At 47.5% G+C, this 16,862-nt stretch overlaps 1 protein-coding gene across 3 annotated transcripts in view; it reads left to right on the forward strand.

Annotated features, from left to right (window-relative positions):
• The first annotated feature begins 266 nt into the window (after positions 1 to 266).
• TBC1D2B (TBC1 domain family member 2B) overlaps positions 267 to 16,862 on the forward strand; it is an 84,853-nt gene continuing 68,257 nt past the window's right edge. For all 3 annotated transcript variants that reach the window (XM_065871435.1, XM_065871436.1, XM_065871437.1), the window contains exon 1: positions 267 to 623. In XM_065871435.1, coding sequence (XP_065727507.1) covers positions 267 to 623 — 357 coding nt within the window. The remainder of the gene's footprint in view (positions 624 to 16,862) is intronic.

Consider the following 16,862-nt stretch of genomic DNA (forward strand, 5'->3'; position numbering starts at 1 on the left):
CCCGGCAGCGCGAGGTTTTGAGCCCCAGGTTACACAAAGGAACAGAGGGTAGGGGTGACTCTTCCGGACCAGCCTCTGGGGCGCCTGCGGGACCGCCCCGGGTGCGGGCAGGCGCTCCCGGGGGCGGGCGGGGGCGGGACTACAAGTCCCAGGCTGCTTTGCGCGCCCGCCAGCCGTGCGGAGCGGCGGGGTTGAAGGGAGGGGGCTCAGCGGCGGCGCCGAGGCGCTGGGGGCCGCGGCGCTGGCGGTTGGAGCGCGGGCTGGCGATGCTGGGCCCCGGGGCCCGGGCGGAGGAGGGTAGCACTGGCGAGGGCGCGGCCCCGGGGGCCGCGGCGGAGCCTGGGGCAGGGCCGGGGCGGGAGCCAGCGCGGCTGTGCGGCTACCTGCAGAAGCTGTCGGGCAAGGGCCCGCTGCGCGGCTACCGCAGCCGCTGGTTCGTGTTCGACGCGCGCCGCTGCTACCTCTACTATTTCAAGAACCCGCAGGACGCGCAGCCCCTCGGCCACCTGGACATCGCGGACGCCTGCTTCAGCTACACGGGCCCCGACGAGGCGGCCGAGCCCGGCGCGGAGCCGCCCGCTCACTTCCAGGTGCACAGCGCGGGAGCCGTCACGGTGCTCAAGGTGGGACAGCGCGCCCCGCAGCCCCGCACCTGCCTCCCGGGAACCCGCCCAGACGCCCTTCCCCTGCTCCCCCTGCCTAGCCTCTGGGGCTGCCCCCGATGCCCAGCTCAGCCTAGCTCCTCTGACCATCTAACTTTTTGCATACCCTCCTTTCTCTAAAGCCCTTCTGTCTTTCTTTCCCCACTTCTTCCTCAGACTCTGTCCCCGTCCCCATCTCAAGCCCTTTACCTGGGTTTAGGCCAGAGTGGCTGGGGGCTACTCAGTCCCTTGACCCGTTATCTCCCTCTGTGCCTTGCCTCGGGCCCTTCTCTGTCCACCTCCCTTCCCCTCCCCACCCCTGTCCTGTGGATGTCCTGTGTAACCCTCCCAGGCATTCATTACTGTAGGCTTCCTGCCCTTGGGTAAGTTATTAGCTTCTTCAGCTGCCTCTTCTGTAAAATGGGGATAGCAGTAGTATCTACTTCGTGGGGGTGTTGGAATTACAAGAAATATACTCTGACCTCTCCTAAGTGTTACTGCATTCAGGGCTATAGACCGAGAGAGTCAGAGTTGGCAGGGCCCTTAAAAGATAATCCACTGCAGTCTCCTCCACAGTGGGCAGAGACACTCCAGATAAGGTCACACAGACAGTAAGTAGCAGAGACTGTTTGCTTGCTCCGTATTTTGGCTGGGAGAGGAGGGAAACGTTTGCTTCAACCAGTTCTGCCTTGCCCATTTGAGGCTTCCGTAATCTTTTTTCTACACAGTGTGTAGAAGCATGGGACTAGAGTCAGAAGTCCTGATTCTGGTGCTGAGAAGCCTTCTCTGTCCTTGGGGCATCCCATTATCTCCTAGGGGCCCTCCTGCTTCCAGCACCTGGGCGTCTGGGCCCTGGCCTGGAGTTGGGTCTCTCTCTCCCAGCCTCCTTCCCTGCCTGGTTCCTGTGAGCCTCCACCCTCACTCCTCTCTCTCGCTTCTCTTCCGTATTACAAGCTGGGCTTTCTCCAGAGCAGCAGGGCTGGGCTGGGATGTATGAAAACTCTGCAAAGCTCGCCAAGTGGAGAGCAGAGTGGGCTGAGCCTGACGCCCTTGGCCTTGTGAGCACAGGGCTGTTCCCAGGATCTCCGAAGGCAGCAACAGTTGGAGCTGCTCCCCAGGTCGTTTTTAGAGCTTTGTCAGCTCAGTTCCTGCTGTTTCAGGCAGAGTCTGATTACTGTGTTCTTTTAGGCTCTACCATCCCTTCTTGAAGCGGGTGCAGACAGCCTTTTTCTCCAAAGGAAGCCAAGCAGAGTTTCAGTTCAACTCGGGCTTACTTAGAAAGCATTGGTGTAAACTTGGGAGTGATCTGAGCAAGTACACAGGGACTTTTGCCAAAGAAAGGCTTGTCCTCACTGTATATATGGACTGTCGCTGTGCACAGCTGAATTTCCTGTGGAATTGTTTGTTAAAACAGAAAATAGAGCATTCTGTTTCAGATTTTCTCAAATGACTTTGGAGCCCTCCATCAGGTTTTTTCATTAAAATTTTTTCAGTGATGGAGGTATCTACCTAAATGGGGCTACAAGATGCAGTGTCAGGAGTGTGGCTTTAGAGTTGGATTGACTTGAACTTGCGGCCTGAATCTGCCACTCACAGGTGTTGAGCAAACTATACCACCTCTCTGTCCCAGTTTCCTCTTCAGTCTAATGGGAATCTTACGTTCCTCATTGGTTAGTTTTGAGAATTCTGGAAAATAGCTGGCACAGAGTAGGCACTACATGGCAGCCATATGAAACAACAGATGGTGTCTTTGGCCAATTAGGTAGTACATTCATATAATGGAATATTATGTAGCTGTGAACATAAAGGAATGAGAGCTCTAGGTGTCAACATGGATGACTCTCATAAACATAAAATTGAGAAAGAAAAACAAAGTTACAGATTGATTGCATACAGAGGTACCATGTAAAGACTAAGAAGATCATGCAAACACATATGCTGCATGGGGAGTGGGAGAGCTGTGTGGGCATGATGAGCCCTGGCTTCAGGATGGTGGTTCCCACTTGGGAAGAGAGGGGAACGTGAGTGGGAATGGGTGCTCAGGGGGGTTCTAGTGTCTTTGCAGTGTTTTATTTCTAGCACTGGGTGGTGTTTGTTATATTATTCTATCTGTCTCTTTGTATGTTCAGAATATTTCTTTAAAAAAAAGGAAATTGATTTTCATGTAGGTTACTGACTATGGAATATTTTGGTACGTAAAGTTGAATTAGTCACAGAATAAGACAGCATGCCCGAGACAAAGGGTTTGCTTTATAAAAACAATGGAAATGGAAACACAGGCAAGCCTTTTCAAAGGAAGGGAGCAGTCAAAATGTAAGGTTTCAGAGTAGGGGTGTGTTTTAAGAAGGATTTTTAAAATTTTAATTTAACTCTTTTAATTTCTAAAAAATTTATTTTATTTTTGGCTGCGTTGTGTCTTCGTTGTTGCGTGGGGGCTTTCTCTAGTTGCGGCGAGCGGGGGATACTCTGTTGCGGAGGGCGGGCTTCTCATTGTAGTGGCTTCTCTTGTCGCGGAGCACGGGCTCTAGGTGCGCGGGCTTCAGTAGTTGTGGTGTGTGGGCTCAGTAGTCGTGGCTTGTGGGCTCTAGAGCGCAGGCTCAGTAGTTGTGGCGCACAGACTTAGTTGCTCCGTGGTATGTCGGATCTTCCCAGACCAGGGCTGGAACCCGTGTCCCCTGCATTGGCAGGCGGATTCTTAACCACTGCTCCACCAGGGAAGCCCCAAAAAGGATGAATTTTATTGTACAGTAATTCCTTCTGAATTGTGGGCATAAAAATTTTGTGGTGGTAAAAGTGGAAATTAGCAATTTATCTTCCTTTTCACCTTTCAGATCTGAGAACTGACTCCCATAAGCTTTAATGCTTCCCTTTAGGGCTGCTCAGCGGTAGGGCAGACCCTGATTTCTAAGGGGGATTGTAGGTTAGTGAGGATTAAACCCTGCTCAAGCTTCAGCTAGTTATATATAATTTTATAGATACCATTTCTTTTGACGGGTTAAAAAGAAAAAAAAATAAGCAATTTGCTTATTGTATTATCATATGGTTCTTATTTTAAAGTGACTTTCTGCCTTCTCTGGAGGAGCTGTGGTTTTGTTGAAGTTTTCCAAAATGTTTTACCGCTTGAGTCTTAATGAAAGCTGATATTGGAATTTCTTGGTAGGCTTTTCTATTCATAAACTCAGGGATGTGGACCTTATTTTACAGATGAGGGAATGGAGGCCGGAGAGGGGTTGTGATCTGTCTGAGATCTTGAAGATAGACTCAGATGCTCTTGGCTAGTAGAGACTCTGGGAACAGTGAGTGTCCAAAATGCCAAGTATCTCATTCTATTATCAGTTTTGACAAGTCTCCCTTTTTTTTTTTGCTTTGGATTTCAGTGATTTGGGATTAGATAAGATGTAGTGGTTTTTTCCCTTACTGCATTTGATTTCTGTCCTTTTCACGCAGAATGAAAGCACCAGGAACATTTTACCTACCGATTCTTTACCAGGATGTATGGTACCTGTTACTAGACATTTGGAAACTGCTACAACAGACAGAAACTGATGCTTCCTGTGTGTGTGTGTGTGTGTGTGTGTGTGTGTGTGTGTGTGGTGTGTGTGTGTGTAGAGGTGCTGGAGGCTTCTCACTGAGCTTGCCTGGGATCTGAGGCACAGGAGACCGTTCTGGAGTGAGCTGGCACTTAGGGAAGAGAGAGCATGTGACTGGGGGTAAAGCGTGAATGACCCTGCTCTGCCAGATCTCCACAGTCCCTGGAGCAAGGAGCATCATCAGACTGTCAGCAGATGCACTCCGCTCCCTCTCCTCCCTCTCTTGAAGGCATATGGTGCACAAATGGACGTGTATGTTGGTTTCTGAGTCGCACGTAACGGAACAATCATGCATCCCTATTCTTAACGCACTTTTGTGGGAAGGATGCACATTCTCTGGTGTTGAAACTGCTCTCAGGTTAATGACAGACATTTGCTAGCTTGGGTAATCATAGTGTGTGGAGTACAAAATAGATGTGGTGAACCAGCCTTCTTGGCTAAATGGCTCTGCTAAGCTGTTCTTCCCTGGGGCGTCCGCTCAGGGGTCTTGAAATGTTATTTAAATCTTTTATCGAGACCTGACTTTCCATGGATTTTTCATGGCTTCCCAATGAGTAAGTTTCTTAAAGGCAGGTATAGTCTCACAGGTGTGATGTCGCAGTGGCTTTCTGTCTCCCATTGTCTGTCACACAGGCCTCATGGTAGTGTGACCTCCACACTATTTCCTGCTCATGGGGCTCCAAGCACTGCTGTTTGCATCCTTGCCCTCCCAGAACAGCACCTGCACAAAGTAGGTGCCCAGGCAGACGTTTGTTGAACGAATGAGTAGAAGGTCATTACCCAGTAAGCGCTGGTTTTGGTGTGAGCTCCAGCCCTTTAGAAGTGATCAGCCAGAATTCTCAAATGTATTAAATGACATTCTCACCACATGTCATGGAAGTGCCTGCCATTCAAGGAATGCCCAGTAAATATGACAGGCATCAGGGGTTCAAAAGATGGATTACCGTCGGTCCTTAATTTTCAGGTCTCTTGTATTTCATGCACACAGTCTTGACTCTGAGGACACTGTTGTAGCAGTGGGTGAATGTTTTATGTAAAAGGCCATGTAGTAAATATTTTAGGTCTTCCATCAGTGCCATCTCTGTGACTACTCTGCTCTGCTGTTATAGTACAGAAACAACTGTAGAATGAGTGTAGCTGTGTTCCCATAATTTTTGTTTATGGATTCTGGAATTTGAATTTCATGTAATTTTCACACGTCACAAAATACTGTTCTTTTGGGTTTTTTTTTTTTTCAGCCATCTGAAAACATAGAGACCTTTCTTGGCTTGTAGCTGTGTAAAAATAGGCAGTAGGCTGGATGGATATGGTCCTCAGGCTGTAGTTCACTGGCTCTGGTGTTTTAGAAAGGCCTGGACACTTCTCATTCATTCTGTCACTTACCCATTCTGTGTTCTTAGGCACTGGGGGTATAGACTGAACAAGGTGAACACAGTTCCTGTCCTTGGGGAGCTTTCTGTGTAGCCCAGAGACAGACGTTAATAAAAACAAAACCAACACCAACCAGTGCTGTGAAGTTTAAAAGGAAAGAGATGGGATGCATGTATAATAGGGGATCCTAATTTAGATCGGAAGGAGGAGGGCTAGGGAAGACTTCCTGAGGAAATGACATTTGAGCTGAGGCATGAAGGGCACATTGGTGTTGACTGGAGAAATGGAGAGGGGAGTAGAGTGTTCTAGGGAGAGGAAATGGCAGGAGCAGAGCCCCTTAGGTGTGTAGGGGACTCAAGGAATGCCCGGTGGCAGCTGGGGTGGAGGGGAGGGCCTTGGGGCCCGAGTTGTAGGAATCAGCAAAGAATTTTCAGCAGGGCTTAACAAATAGTTGGTGTTTTTTTTTTCCTCCCAAACTGATGGTTGGGTTATATCCAGTATTTTCATCTAATTATGTTGGAGGATTGTCTTGTCTTGTGTTTTAAGAGTTGAAATATTAATATGTTACCCACTGGAAAACAGGTTTTAAAGTTGATAAATGCAGAGTTGAAGATCTCGTGCTCCATTGCCTCTTAAGCACCATTGTTTCTGAGCAGGGGTTGCTGGCTCGGGGGCTGTGTGGCTACAGCCTGCCCCACCCCTCTCAGTGGACTGCCTTTCCCAAAGCCTTCCTCATGGCCCCCTTCCCTGACTTCTCTCATGTCCCACTTGCTTTGCTCATATGCGTGTTACCGGTTTCCTTACCCTTTGGAGGAAACTGTTGCTTGAGAAATGGAGGGAGGGGTCACATGCATTCAGGGTTGAGATGTAAATACAGCTCTCACATCTCACTGAGGCTTCTGAGGGGTGGACGGCTCTCCTTGTTCAGGTGCCTGCATCCATCGTCAGCCTCCCCATCTCTGGGCAGAACAAAATATAGATAATAACCCTCCTTCCAAAGAAAGAAAAGAACCCCGTTATTGTAGAAATGACTCTCCGGTTGGTGGAGTGGAAGGGGTTTTGATTAGGAATTTTCAGTTCTTTTAGAGATTTATGTAGTAGGGTCTTAATGACATTTGAGTGGGTGTTTAGCTACATCCTGGAAGGCCCAGTCCTAAGTGGATTTTGTTCACTTTCACAGAGTGAATGCAGTATGGAATGGTGAATTAGGAAGTAGTGATGCTTCTAACCAGCGTCCTGCTAAATACTCTTCCTGGGAACTTGGTGAAGTGAATGTGCCAGGTGCATGGATGTGCGAGGCCTTCAGGGGCAGGAGGCCGAGGTGGTCCCGGAGAGACTGCAGGTGTCATGATCACGCAATGAACAGTAGCTCACCAGTCTGCACAGGAAACCCCGAATGGACAGATTCAGGGTGGTGGTGCTCCCTAAAATGGGCCTAGTCCTGTTCTGGTGTTTGAGCATCTGATGCCGTGTCCTACTAGAGCCCAACTCCCGGAGAGCAGAGTTTTGTCCCTGGTTCACCGCTTCAGCCTTAATGCTGAGCAGAGTGTCAGGCACGGATTATATGCTCTGTATATACTGGGTAGCCGAATGAATACTTCATACCCTCATGCCCTCTTGGGGTTGTTGCGCGGTCAGAAGGAGATTTGCAGTGTCCATTTCTTCCTTTAGCAAATAGTTTTGAGCATCCACCATGTTGTAAGCATTATGCTTTCTCTGCATATACAGCAGTGAAAGTTTTCCATTCATTTCAGAAACTACAGTGTTAAGACTTTAAAAATAGATTAGCACCTGATAGCTTTGAAAAAAAACTTTGGAGAGAAACCATTTTTGTCTGTAGTATTCAGAGTTGGGAGTAAATATCAAATGTCTGCAAGTTTTTTGATCCTGAGGGGGGTCTGGCATCTTTCCATAGTAAATAAAGAGGGAGGCAGGGAATCCTGAATGTAAAGTACTGATTTGGATATCACCCACGGCCAGAAATCTGTGGTTTGTACAATAATTTCTATGGGCATTGTGGAATTGGGGAGATCTGTGTGACTGATCACCAAGAAGAGCTCCCTGGAGAAATGGGCTGGGGAGTTGGTTAGGTTTTGGTATAATCGTGTAGCTGTTCAAAGGTTTAGTTCCTTTTGGATCAACAAGAAGTGTTCCCAGTCTGATGGGAGTCAGCATCTTTTCATGAGTTTGCATGCTTGGCCAATGCTTAACTTCTTCTGACGGATTGTGTGGGAAAACTGGAATCTGGGGGAGAAGGGGGCATTCAGGAGCTGAGATCCTTTGGCCTCCTCTCTGGCCCTTTCCAGGGCCAGCCGTCCTGGAAAGAGCAGATGTCCTTTGAGCGGTCTGCCCTCAGGTGAGAACTTGTCTGGGCGTCGGATGGCAGGCCTGACGGTGGACTGGAGGCTGACAGGCCAGTGTTATCAGAGATGTTGATCTTGGATTATAGGAATTATTTCTAGGCAGCGAGCCCAGTTTTCATTTCCCTTTCCAGCTCTGTGACGTCCAGGGGAGACTGTGCTTGCAGAGAAGGAGCCTGTGTTTGGCAATCTGATGCAGTCAGCCAGCCATTCACGTAACAGTCTTGGTTGGGCAAGGCCGTGATGGACATCTAGCGGGAGTCAGGTGTTGCCTCTGGCCTCTCGGAGCTGTCCTGTTCTGGGGTTTCATTAGGGCATTGTCATCAAGTGGCTCTGTGAGGTGGAGGAAGCCATTTGGTGTTTTTGTTCCAAGGGTCATTATCCCTGAGTCAGAACTGACGAGACCCTCAGGTGAGCCCGCCCTGCCCCTTGTGTGATAGAGTGAGAAACAGAGGCCCACAGCTAGTTGGCAGCCGCTCTGGCACTAAAGCCTCCCCCAGACACCTGAGTGATATTTAGCCATTTTAAACCCAGCGGTTTGATGCTGTTTGCCATTTTACTCCCTTAGTAGGAAATCAGGCTTATTCTGTTTTTAGCTGTTGTACACAGATTCTGAAATTGTACATTTACCTCTTTGGTGCTGCAGCACAGATGTAAGATGTTCAAGTCACGTGAAGATTGGAAGTTAACAGTCTAGATGATAAGCTTCCAGTGGGGGTTGATTGATTATAGACATTCGTGGTGTTTCCCTGGCAGGGACTAGACCTGCACACCTGTTCAGGAGCCTTCTCTTTGGAGGTGTGCAGAGGAAAACTGACCCTTGGTGTGATTTCTCTTGCTGCTCTGTAAGCCATGCCCTCTAGCTTCAGAAGCGAACCAGTTTGGGGGCTTCCCTGGTGGCGCAGTGGTTAAGAATCCGCCTGCCAATGCAGGGGACACGGGTTCGAGCCCTGGTCCTGGAAGATCCCGTGTGCCGCAGAGCAACTAAGCCCATGCGCCACAACTACCGAGCCTGTGCTCTAGAGCCTGTGAGCCACAACTGCTGAAGCCCATGTGCCTAGAGCCTGTGCTCTGCAACAAGAGAAGCCACTGCGATGAGAAGCCCGCGTACCACAGCGAAGAGTAGCCCCCGCTTGCCACGACTAGAGAAAAGCCCTCACGCAGCAACAGAGACCCAACGCAGCCAAAAATAAATAAATTAAAAAAAGAAGTGAACCAGCTTTTTAAGCTTCACGGTTTACACAGCTCTCTCACATATACTATCCCAGAGGTAGCATGATGATAAGGCTATCTTTCATTTCTGTCCTTTAAAGGGAAGCATCTCCTTGAGAATGGTGGTTCTCAGATTGGTGTGGGGAAGGAGCCTCCTGGGATCCTGTTAACATGCAGGTTGTGGGGTTCCCCCCTAGAGATTCTGGTTCGGTTGGTAGGCCAGGGTGGACCTCAGGAACCTGTATCCTTATCCATTGTGCCGACCCTTCTGCTGCAGACCTTTGTGGTCCTCTCTTTGAGAAACACCACTCTCCGCCAGATCATGAATTACTGCTCTCTTTGACTGTGAAGTAAAGACTGGCCCTATTTGAGGATGGTTTTCTAAGCAGACTAGAAATAACTAAACTGCGTGGGTGGAGACCGGTGAAGTGTGAGCCATTTATCCTTAGGTTGACACTCTGTGGTTTATGTCTGCTACCTTCTTTGCATTCTGAGTTTCTGTGCTCCAGAGCAATGGTTTGGGGCCTGGGACTCCCTCCTCCCAATGGCCCTGAAGTTTCTGTCTCCTGAGCTGATCGCTCAGTCACTGGCACAGCACCACATTTCAGTGTTCCTCCAGGGCCGTTCAGAGGGAAGCTCCTGGAGGGCGATAGTGTTCGCTTGCCATCCTTAGGGTGATTCTGGGAGGGTGAGTTTTAATGATTACCACCACCAAACAGCTGATAAGGACTTTTAGAGCCCCCAGCTTTTCACCCAGAGAGGGGGGAATAACCGATTGATATAGGAGAACCATCTGGCACTTTCTGGAGGTACCAGCTCTATCTTAAAAGACTGTTAGAAATCAACATGCTTCCCAAACACTCTTGTAAACTCACTAAAAGGTTAGGCAGATTTCTGGTTCAGGCTCCCGTGTTCCTCCTAATCTCTGATGGGCGGTGCCTGGGAATCTGCCCCTCCCAAACCCCAGTTCATAAAACTTCATATTAAGTCAGTCATTCCTGTGTCCTACTTTTTTTTTTTTTTTTTTTTTGCGGTACGCGGGCCTCTCATTGTTGTGGCCTCTCCCGTTGCGGAGCACGGGCTCCGGACGCGCAGGCTCAGCGGCCATGGCTCACGGGCCCAGCCGCTCCGCGGCACATGGGATCTTCCCGGACCGGGGCACGAACCCGTGTCCCCTGCATCAGCAGGCGGACGCTCAACCACTGCGCCACCAGGGAAGCCCCCTGTGTCCTACTTTTAAGTTAAAAACCAGCAAGCCGGAACATTGCAGTGTTGCATGGTGTGTGGAAACCATCGCAGACAGAGGTGGCGTGGGGCTCTCCAGCAGTCTGCTGGCTGTTGTTGCAGGAGTTTTTATTTATCCTGAGCTCATGAAACCCTGGCGCTCTCTTATTGTGCAGTGGCAGAGCTGATAGGCAGCCATAGGAATGTAGCCCTGTGGTCACTCGGAGGCCGCGTGCTCCCCTTCCCTCTGAAACAGAAAGCGTTTTGACAGGCTTCCTCACTTCCTGCAGGGAAGAGCAGGCCCAGAGAGTGTCTTTGTCCTTGCCCTTGCCTTGGTGAAATCTGTCATCTAGGCCAGGCCCCTCACAAGCCGAGTTATCTTTATTGTCCTCTTTTCTAGAACACGCATTTGCTTGTCTTTGTTCTGTTTGTAGTCTTCTCCTAGTTTGTAATCTTCATTAAATTGTTAGAGATGGGTTTAAGGAGTGGCTGATCTCTCAAGGTGTTTGCTTTTTAAAAGAAGATGCTTGAGTATCAGAGATGGCAAAACTCCTCAGACTGCTACCTCCCAGAATGGGTGAGAAGTGGGGCACCTTCCCGAGGAGAGGCTGCCCCCCACTGCCAACTGTCCAGGGAAAAGTGATGGCGGGGGAGGTCTAGGTTCTTGCTCAGCCTTTGAAAAGGATTTAGATTAGAATTCATGTAATTATTTTGCGAAATAAGTTATGTGAAAATGCTGACTTCCGGATAGCCATTTAAAAAGACAAAGAAATAAGAACTTACTGTGTTAGAGGAACGGAGGTCTGTACAATTGCACTCCATTTTCCCAGGAGCCAGGAGATCCAGTATTATTTCCCTTCTCAGCATCAGTCGCTGGGCTGAAACAGAAGATTTCAAAACTTTCCCAAGGAAAAATTACTTTTTTTTTCATTGGTACTGGGCCAGATCCCTTGAGATTGTTCCCAGGCCCATGGTTTTGAAATGTTCAGAAGAATATTTGGAACCTAAAGTTATTTATCAGATATGGGGTTGTAGTCTGTTTTTCATCCGAGTTTTGTTTTGTATTATCAGGCTGTTTACAATGTTCTTGTGCTTTTCATTGCTTATGGAAGAATTACCTTGGAAATCCAGATATACTTCTTTCTTTGTTTGGCCACGCCTTGGGGCTTGTGGTGTCTTAGTTCCCTGACCAGGAATTGAACCCAGGCTACAGCAGTGAAAGCACCGAGTCTTAACCACTGAACTGCCAGGGAATCCCTCAGATATCCTTCTTTAGATTTAAGAAACGAAAATTCCTTCATTATGAACAGGCATTGCATCCTTTTAAGATATGACTGAGTCAAACTATGCATGCAGTTTAAATTGCTTTCTATGACGTGTGCAAACTTAGCCCATCTCTGTTCTCTTCTCGTGGCTGTCTCGTGACCATTGGTTATTCTGTTCTTCTGACTTATAAACATGGTAGGCACTGACACTTTGGGGAGGAGCCCAGAGTTCACACCCTAAGTGGGTGACTGAAGTGGTCTGTCATCACCATATAGCATGATTGGTTCTATAAAGGACGTCGGATGGCCTCACAGATGGGGTGTTTGAACTGGGTCTTGAGGGGTGAGTAGGTGTTTGCAAATGGGTTTAATTAGTGCAGTAGGAGGAGGGGTCGTTGAAGCCGAGCTGGCTTCTGTGTGCCTGTTGTGTGGGCAAAAGGCTATGGTCCTGTGGAGTGTGGGGCAGTGTAGGCCAGGTGACCATGCCAAATTGCCCAGCACTTAGAAGCCACCAGAGAGTTTTAAGCATGGAATAAATATGGCTTAGGTGGCTATGTGTAAGAAGGGGGTTTGGGGAGGGGCGACTGAGGACAGCAAGACCAGTTAGGACGCTCTTGCAGAGGCCTGAGTTTGATGAACCAGGACAGTGTCAGGGAGTGGGAATCTGAGAGACTGACAAAGGGATTCTTTGGACTTGGAGACCTGGTGATCCTATTATGCTGGAGGACGGTTCCTCTCTTCTCTACATTTGTTTATGTGTGGTCTTATTATTGCTCACTGCAGTCTATTTTTAAAGAAATGTCTTTAGAGAAGAATTGTGGCTCAGAGCATCCAGTGGGAGCACCTTATAGTCGATTGATGGTCATACTCTCTCCAACCCAGTGAAGCTGTGCTGAGCCCCCTTCGATGTCCTGAGGAACTTCTGTACTGTCAAAAAGACCAGCCTCGGGCTTCCCTGGCGGCGCAGTGGTTGAGAGTCCGCCTGCCGATGCAGGGGACACGGGTTCGTGTCCCGGTCCGGGAAGATCCCACATGCCGTGGAGCGGCTGGGCTCGTGAGCCATGGTCGCTGGGCCCGTGCGTCCGGAGCCTGTGCTCCGCAACGGGAGAGGCCACAAAAGTGAGAGGCCCACGTACTGAAAAAAAAAAAAAAAATAGACCAGCCTCTGATGTGGGAGTTGTCCTTGCTCATGAAGCCAACACACTTTAAACTGAACTTGGCTGTTGGTTGGGGTCATCAACATTTCAGTATCTGAGAAAGACCATAGAGGAACTTCTGATTCCTGCTGACATGCTGAGGGGATGGATTTTGTCTTGGACGTGCACTTCTCCGTCTTCCCATTAATAGCAAGGAACACAGACCCAGGTTTGAATTTTGATGTGCCAACTGGCTGTGAGATCTTGGGTGATCATGATAATATGGATGGTTGACGCCTAATGAGTGTGCCAGGCACTGTTTTGAGCTTAACACGCATTAACTCATTTAATCCTAACAACATCACATGAAGTAGGTTCCTGTTGTTCCCATTTTGCCAATTAGAAGTCCGGGACACATTAAGTAACTTGCCTAATACAGCTAGCAAATGGCAGAGCTGGGATTTGAACTCAGTTAGGCTCCTGAGTCCAAGCAGGTAATACTTTGGGAAAGTAGATGATACTATCTTGTGAGATTGTTATGAGCTTTAAATGATAGCGTGTATAAAGTGTTTAGCACGATGTCTGGCACATAGTAATTGTTTACTTAATGGTATCTAATATTATTACTAATATGCACGTATACATTATGAAATAGTCTATATAATTTTATTCCATCTTTGTAAAGAAAATTGCTACATGTATTTATGGATAGAAAAGTATCTGAAAGGATGTACTCCAAAGTGCTGATTGAAGTTATTACTGGGGATGTGGTTACATTCATGTTATTTTCTTCTTTGTTTTTCTGGATTTTTCAGATTTTCCACAGCAAACATGGGTTATTATTATTATTGAAATAAAAGTCTAAAATATGTTGGGTTTTGTTTTTGTTTATTTTTTTAAAGCTGAATAGGAGCTCCCAGGCAAACAGGAGCTCCTTAAGTGCTGGCAGAGTGAGGTGCCTCTGAAAGCTGTGGAACTCCACACTGTGTTTAGTGACTTAGAATTTGTTTGGTCTTTTTTCTCAGTTTGCCTTTTAATTTTGTATGGTGGTTTTGGACACACATCCAGATATTTTTCTCTGCTGTCTTTCTTTTTGGGTTTAGACAGGCTTTTACATTCCAAGAGAATAGAAATGTTACAGCAGAGACTTTTTTCCGTGTTGCTAGAGTAAATAATCAATGCAGTGAAAATCAATGCCTCCCTGCCCCTCCTCAGCCTGGAGTCAGCTCCCTAGAGTTGCCTGTGTGAGAAGCAGCTCTGTGGCTTGCAGTCTGAAGATCTGCCCTTCGAGCCTTCAATCTGGGGCTCAGTCCTGAAAGAGCATTGGTTTTCCTTGTCCACAGAGTCAGGACGCACAGGGCATTTGTTGTCACAGGGCATTCGTCGTGGCCGTTGATTGTACGTCAGTGTGAACTGTTCAGGAGATCTCTGCACAGACCTTCCGTGTGAAGTGCTGCTATGCTGACGGTTGGATGTAAAGTCAGATCATCCCTTGTGTACCTTTAAAATTTGGCAGAAATCTACGCAACTGTTGTTACAAGATGCAGAAAGAGACAGAAACTTAATTTTAATTTACATAGACATCTTCTACTAATTTAAATGGCTTTTATCTTGCATTCAAATCTTGAATCAATTTTGAATTTATTTTCTTTTATATTGTGACCTAGGTTTCACACCTAGGTCGTAATTCATAATACTTTTATTTCTTTCCAAATTTTTAGCCAGTTGTCCTAATGTCATTGTTTAATAATTAATAGTTTTCCCACTGATTTGATTTGAAATGCCACATAAGTATTTTATATCTATTTAGCCCTGTATTTTGATCCTCTGGTAGTAGAGTGCTGGTTTAATTATTGTGGCTTTATAATATGCTTACTTATTTGGTAGGGCAAAGCCTCATGCCTCATTTACTTTTTCAGAATTCTCAAAGGTTAAACTTCAGATGAATTTTATAATTTCATTGCCATACTTTGAAGAACTTTTTAGAATTTTGGCTGGATTTTTTTTGTTTCTATAATGCATACAGATTTCTTAAATGTATACCTATGCATTTTATGTTTTGTTTGTAATTGTGAACATGTTTCTAACTGTCTGTTGCTGGTATAAAGGAAACGTTTGCTCACTGGGAACGTCTGAGAGCTGAAAATTGACCAGGTCTCACCCAGTTCTGTACCCCTAGTGTTGACTGCTGCGTTGGCCTAAGTCAGGCTCTTAATAAATATTTGCCAAGTGAATGAACAAACATTTCTATGTATATGGTGTTCCTCCTTTTTCTTCTTTTGGATTACTTTAGATAGATTCCCAGGAATGGAGTTTTTGGTTAAAGGAAATGAGCATTATTATAGCTTCTAAAATGTGCTGAGTCTTTTTAGATGGAGATTCTTTACCAAAGGGCTGGGGAATAAGAGTGCTTGGGTCAGTTGGTGGTATAGTGAGAATGTAGTTAGGAGATGAGGCCTGACTCTTTGTGTGTGCTGCAAGATTGTGGCTCCAGCCCCCATCCCCAGTAATGCACTTGCCTGCAAGAGTGGGCCCTTAATAAATAAATGTGTGTTGAGATGAATTAACTTTACTGTGGGAGTTTTCTGAGCACCAAGGAAAGAGCTGGTGTTGGAGAGAGGGAAGTCCCTGGGGCCCAAGAGAAGGGACAGGTGTCTGGGGCCCATCTCCCGAAGAGTGGACTTGTTTTGGGCTACTAGAGGTCTGGGTGCAAAGGCTTGTGGGAACAGCTGGAGTATCGCATGGTTCTTCTCAGCCAGCTTTCAGGGACCGATTTCCACCTCAAGCTGGATGAGGCATGGCCTGGTTTCCATTCTCTGAACTGGCACTTCACGTCATGGTGCCTAAATGCAGCAGGTGTCTGTCATCTCAGGACTGTGCCCACCCAGTCCTTGTCTGCCCCCAGCTCCCCAGGACATTCATGCAGCTGTGTAGGGGACAACCAGAATGGCTTTCCAAGATGTTTGGCATGGTCTCTCATGTTTGGATTTGGTGCTATATTTGAATTATAATTTTAGCAGTTTTGAGGCAGTAGCAGTAGCTGAACATAGGAAAGAATGAGTCAGATATATGAATGCTTAACTGCATTCCAATCACTGTGCTACACATCTTGGGCCATATTGAGGCCAGCAGGTTTTGCCTTTGTCTTGGAGGAACTTAGACTAGTGAAGCACACTGCCGTGGGAAGCTGTCCTGGGCTACATGGTGCTGTGAGTTCCCCATTCCGAGGATGGAAAGAGCATGCAGGTCAGGGAAACCTTATTTGGGTTTTGAAGAATGAGTAGGAGTTGGAGAGAATGGTGTCATGGGAGACTCAGGATATGGTCCCAGTGAGACTTCAGACAGTAGATGCTGACACTGACCTGTTGGATGCCTGCCTGGCATCGGCTCTTACTGTCTACTGAGCTGTGAAGCTTTGCCTCATCTTTGCTCCTTCCAGTATGATTGGAATGTCTGTCTGGCTTTTCAGAATTTGGGACTGAAGTATTTAAAATGGTGTTTTGGGGTAGGGTGGGGCAGATATTGATTCTCTCCGGGTTATGCTGGTGGTGGTGATAAGCTTCAGCACTGACTGGCTCATTTGTCACCAGCTGGGCTGCAGCTCAGTGGAGTGAGCCCTGGTGATGGACTCCTTGAGGTGCTGTCTGTGAAGCCAGATCACTCGAGGGTCCTTGCCTTCCTTTGGGAGGGGGCAGTGAAGACACTGAAACTGTGAGCCATCAGCCAGACCAGCCAGACCCATTCTTTGGGGTCCTCAAATAATGTTGGCATCTCCATGGACATTAACAGAGCATGGGGTGCTTGGAGATATGGAGGTACCTAGTTAAAGAAGAAAGTTATTTGAGTCATAAAGTCCTTTGGGAGGTGAATAATGTTGGCTGCCCCACACTCTCAAGAACCCCATGCCCTTGGTCATCCCCAAGGCCGTTTCCCACCCGCTGGGTTTCCCACCTAGCCAGATCTCCCACCAGCCTTGGCTCTCAAAATGGAATTTGTTTGCAATCATGATCTAGACCAGCATTGTTCAATAAAGACAGTGTGAATCAGTTATATACTTTTTAAA

This window comes from Phocoena phocoena, chromosome 2, assembly GCF_963924675.1.
Source record: "Phocoena phocoena chromosome 2, mPhoPho1.1, whole genome shotgun sequence".
NCBI classification, from domain to species: Eukaryota; Metazoa; Chordata; class Mammalia; order Artiodactyla; family Phocoenidae; genus Phocoena; species Phocoena phocoena.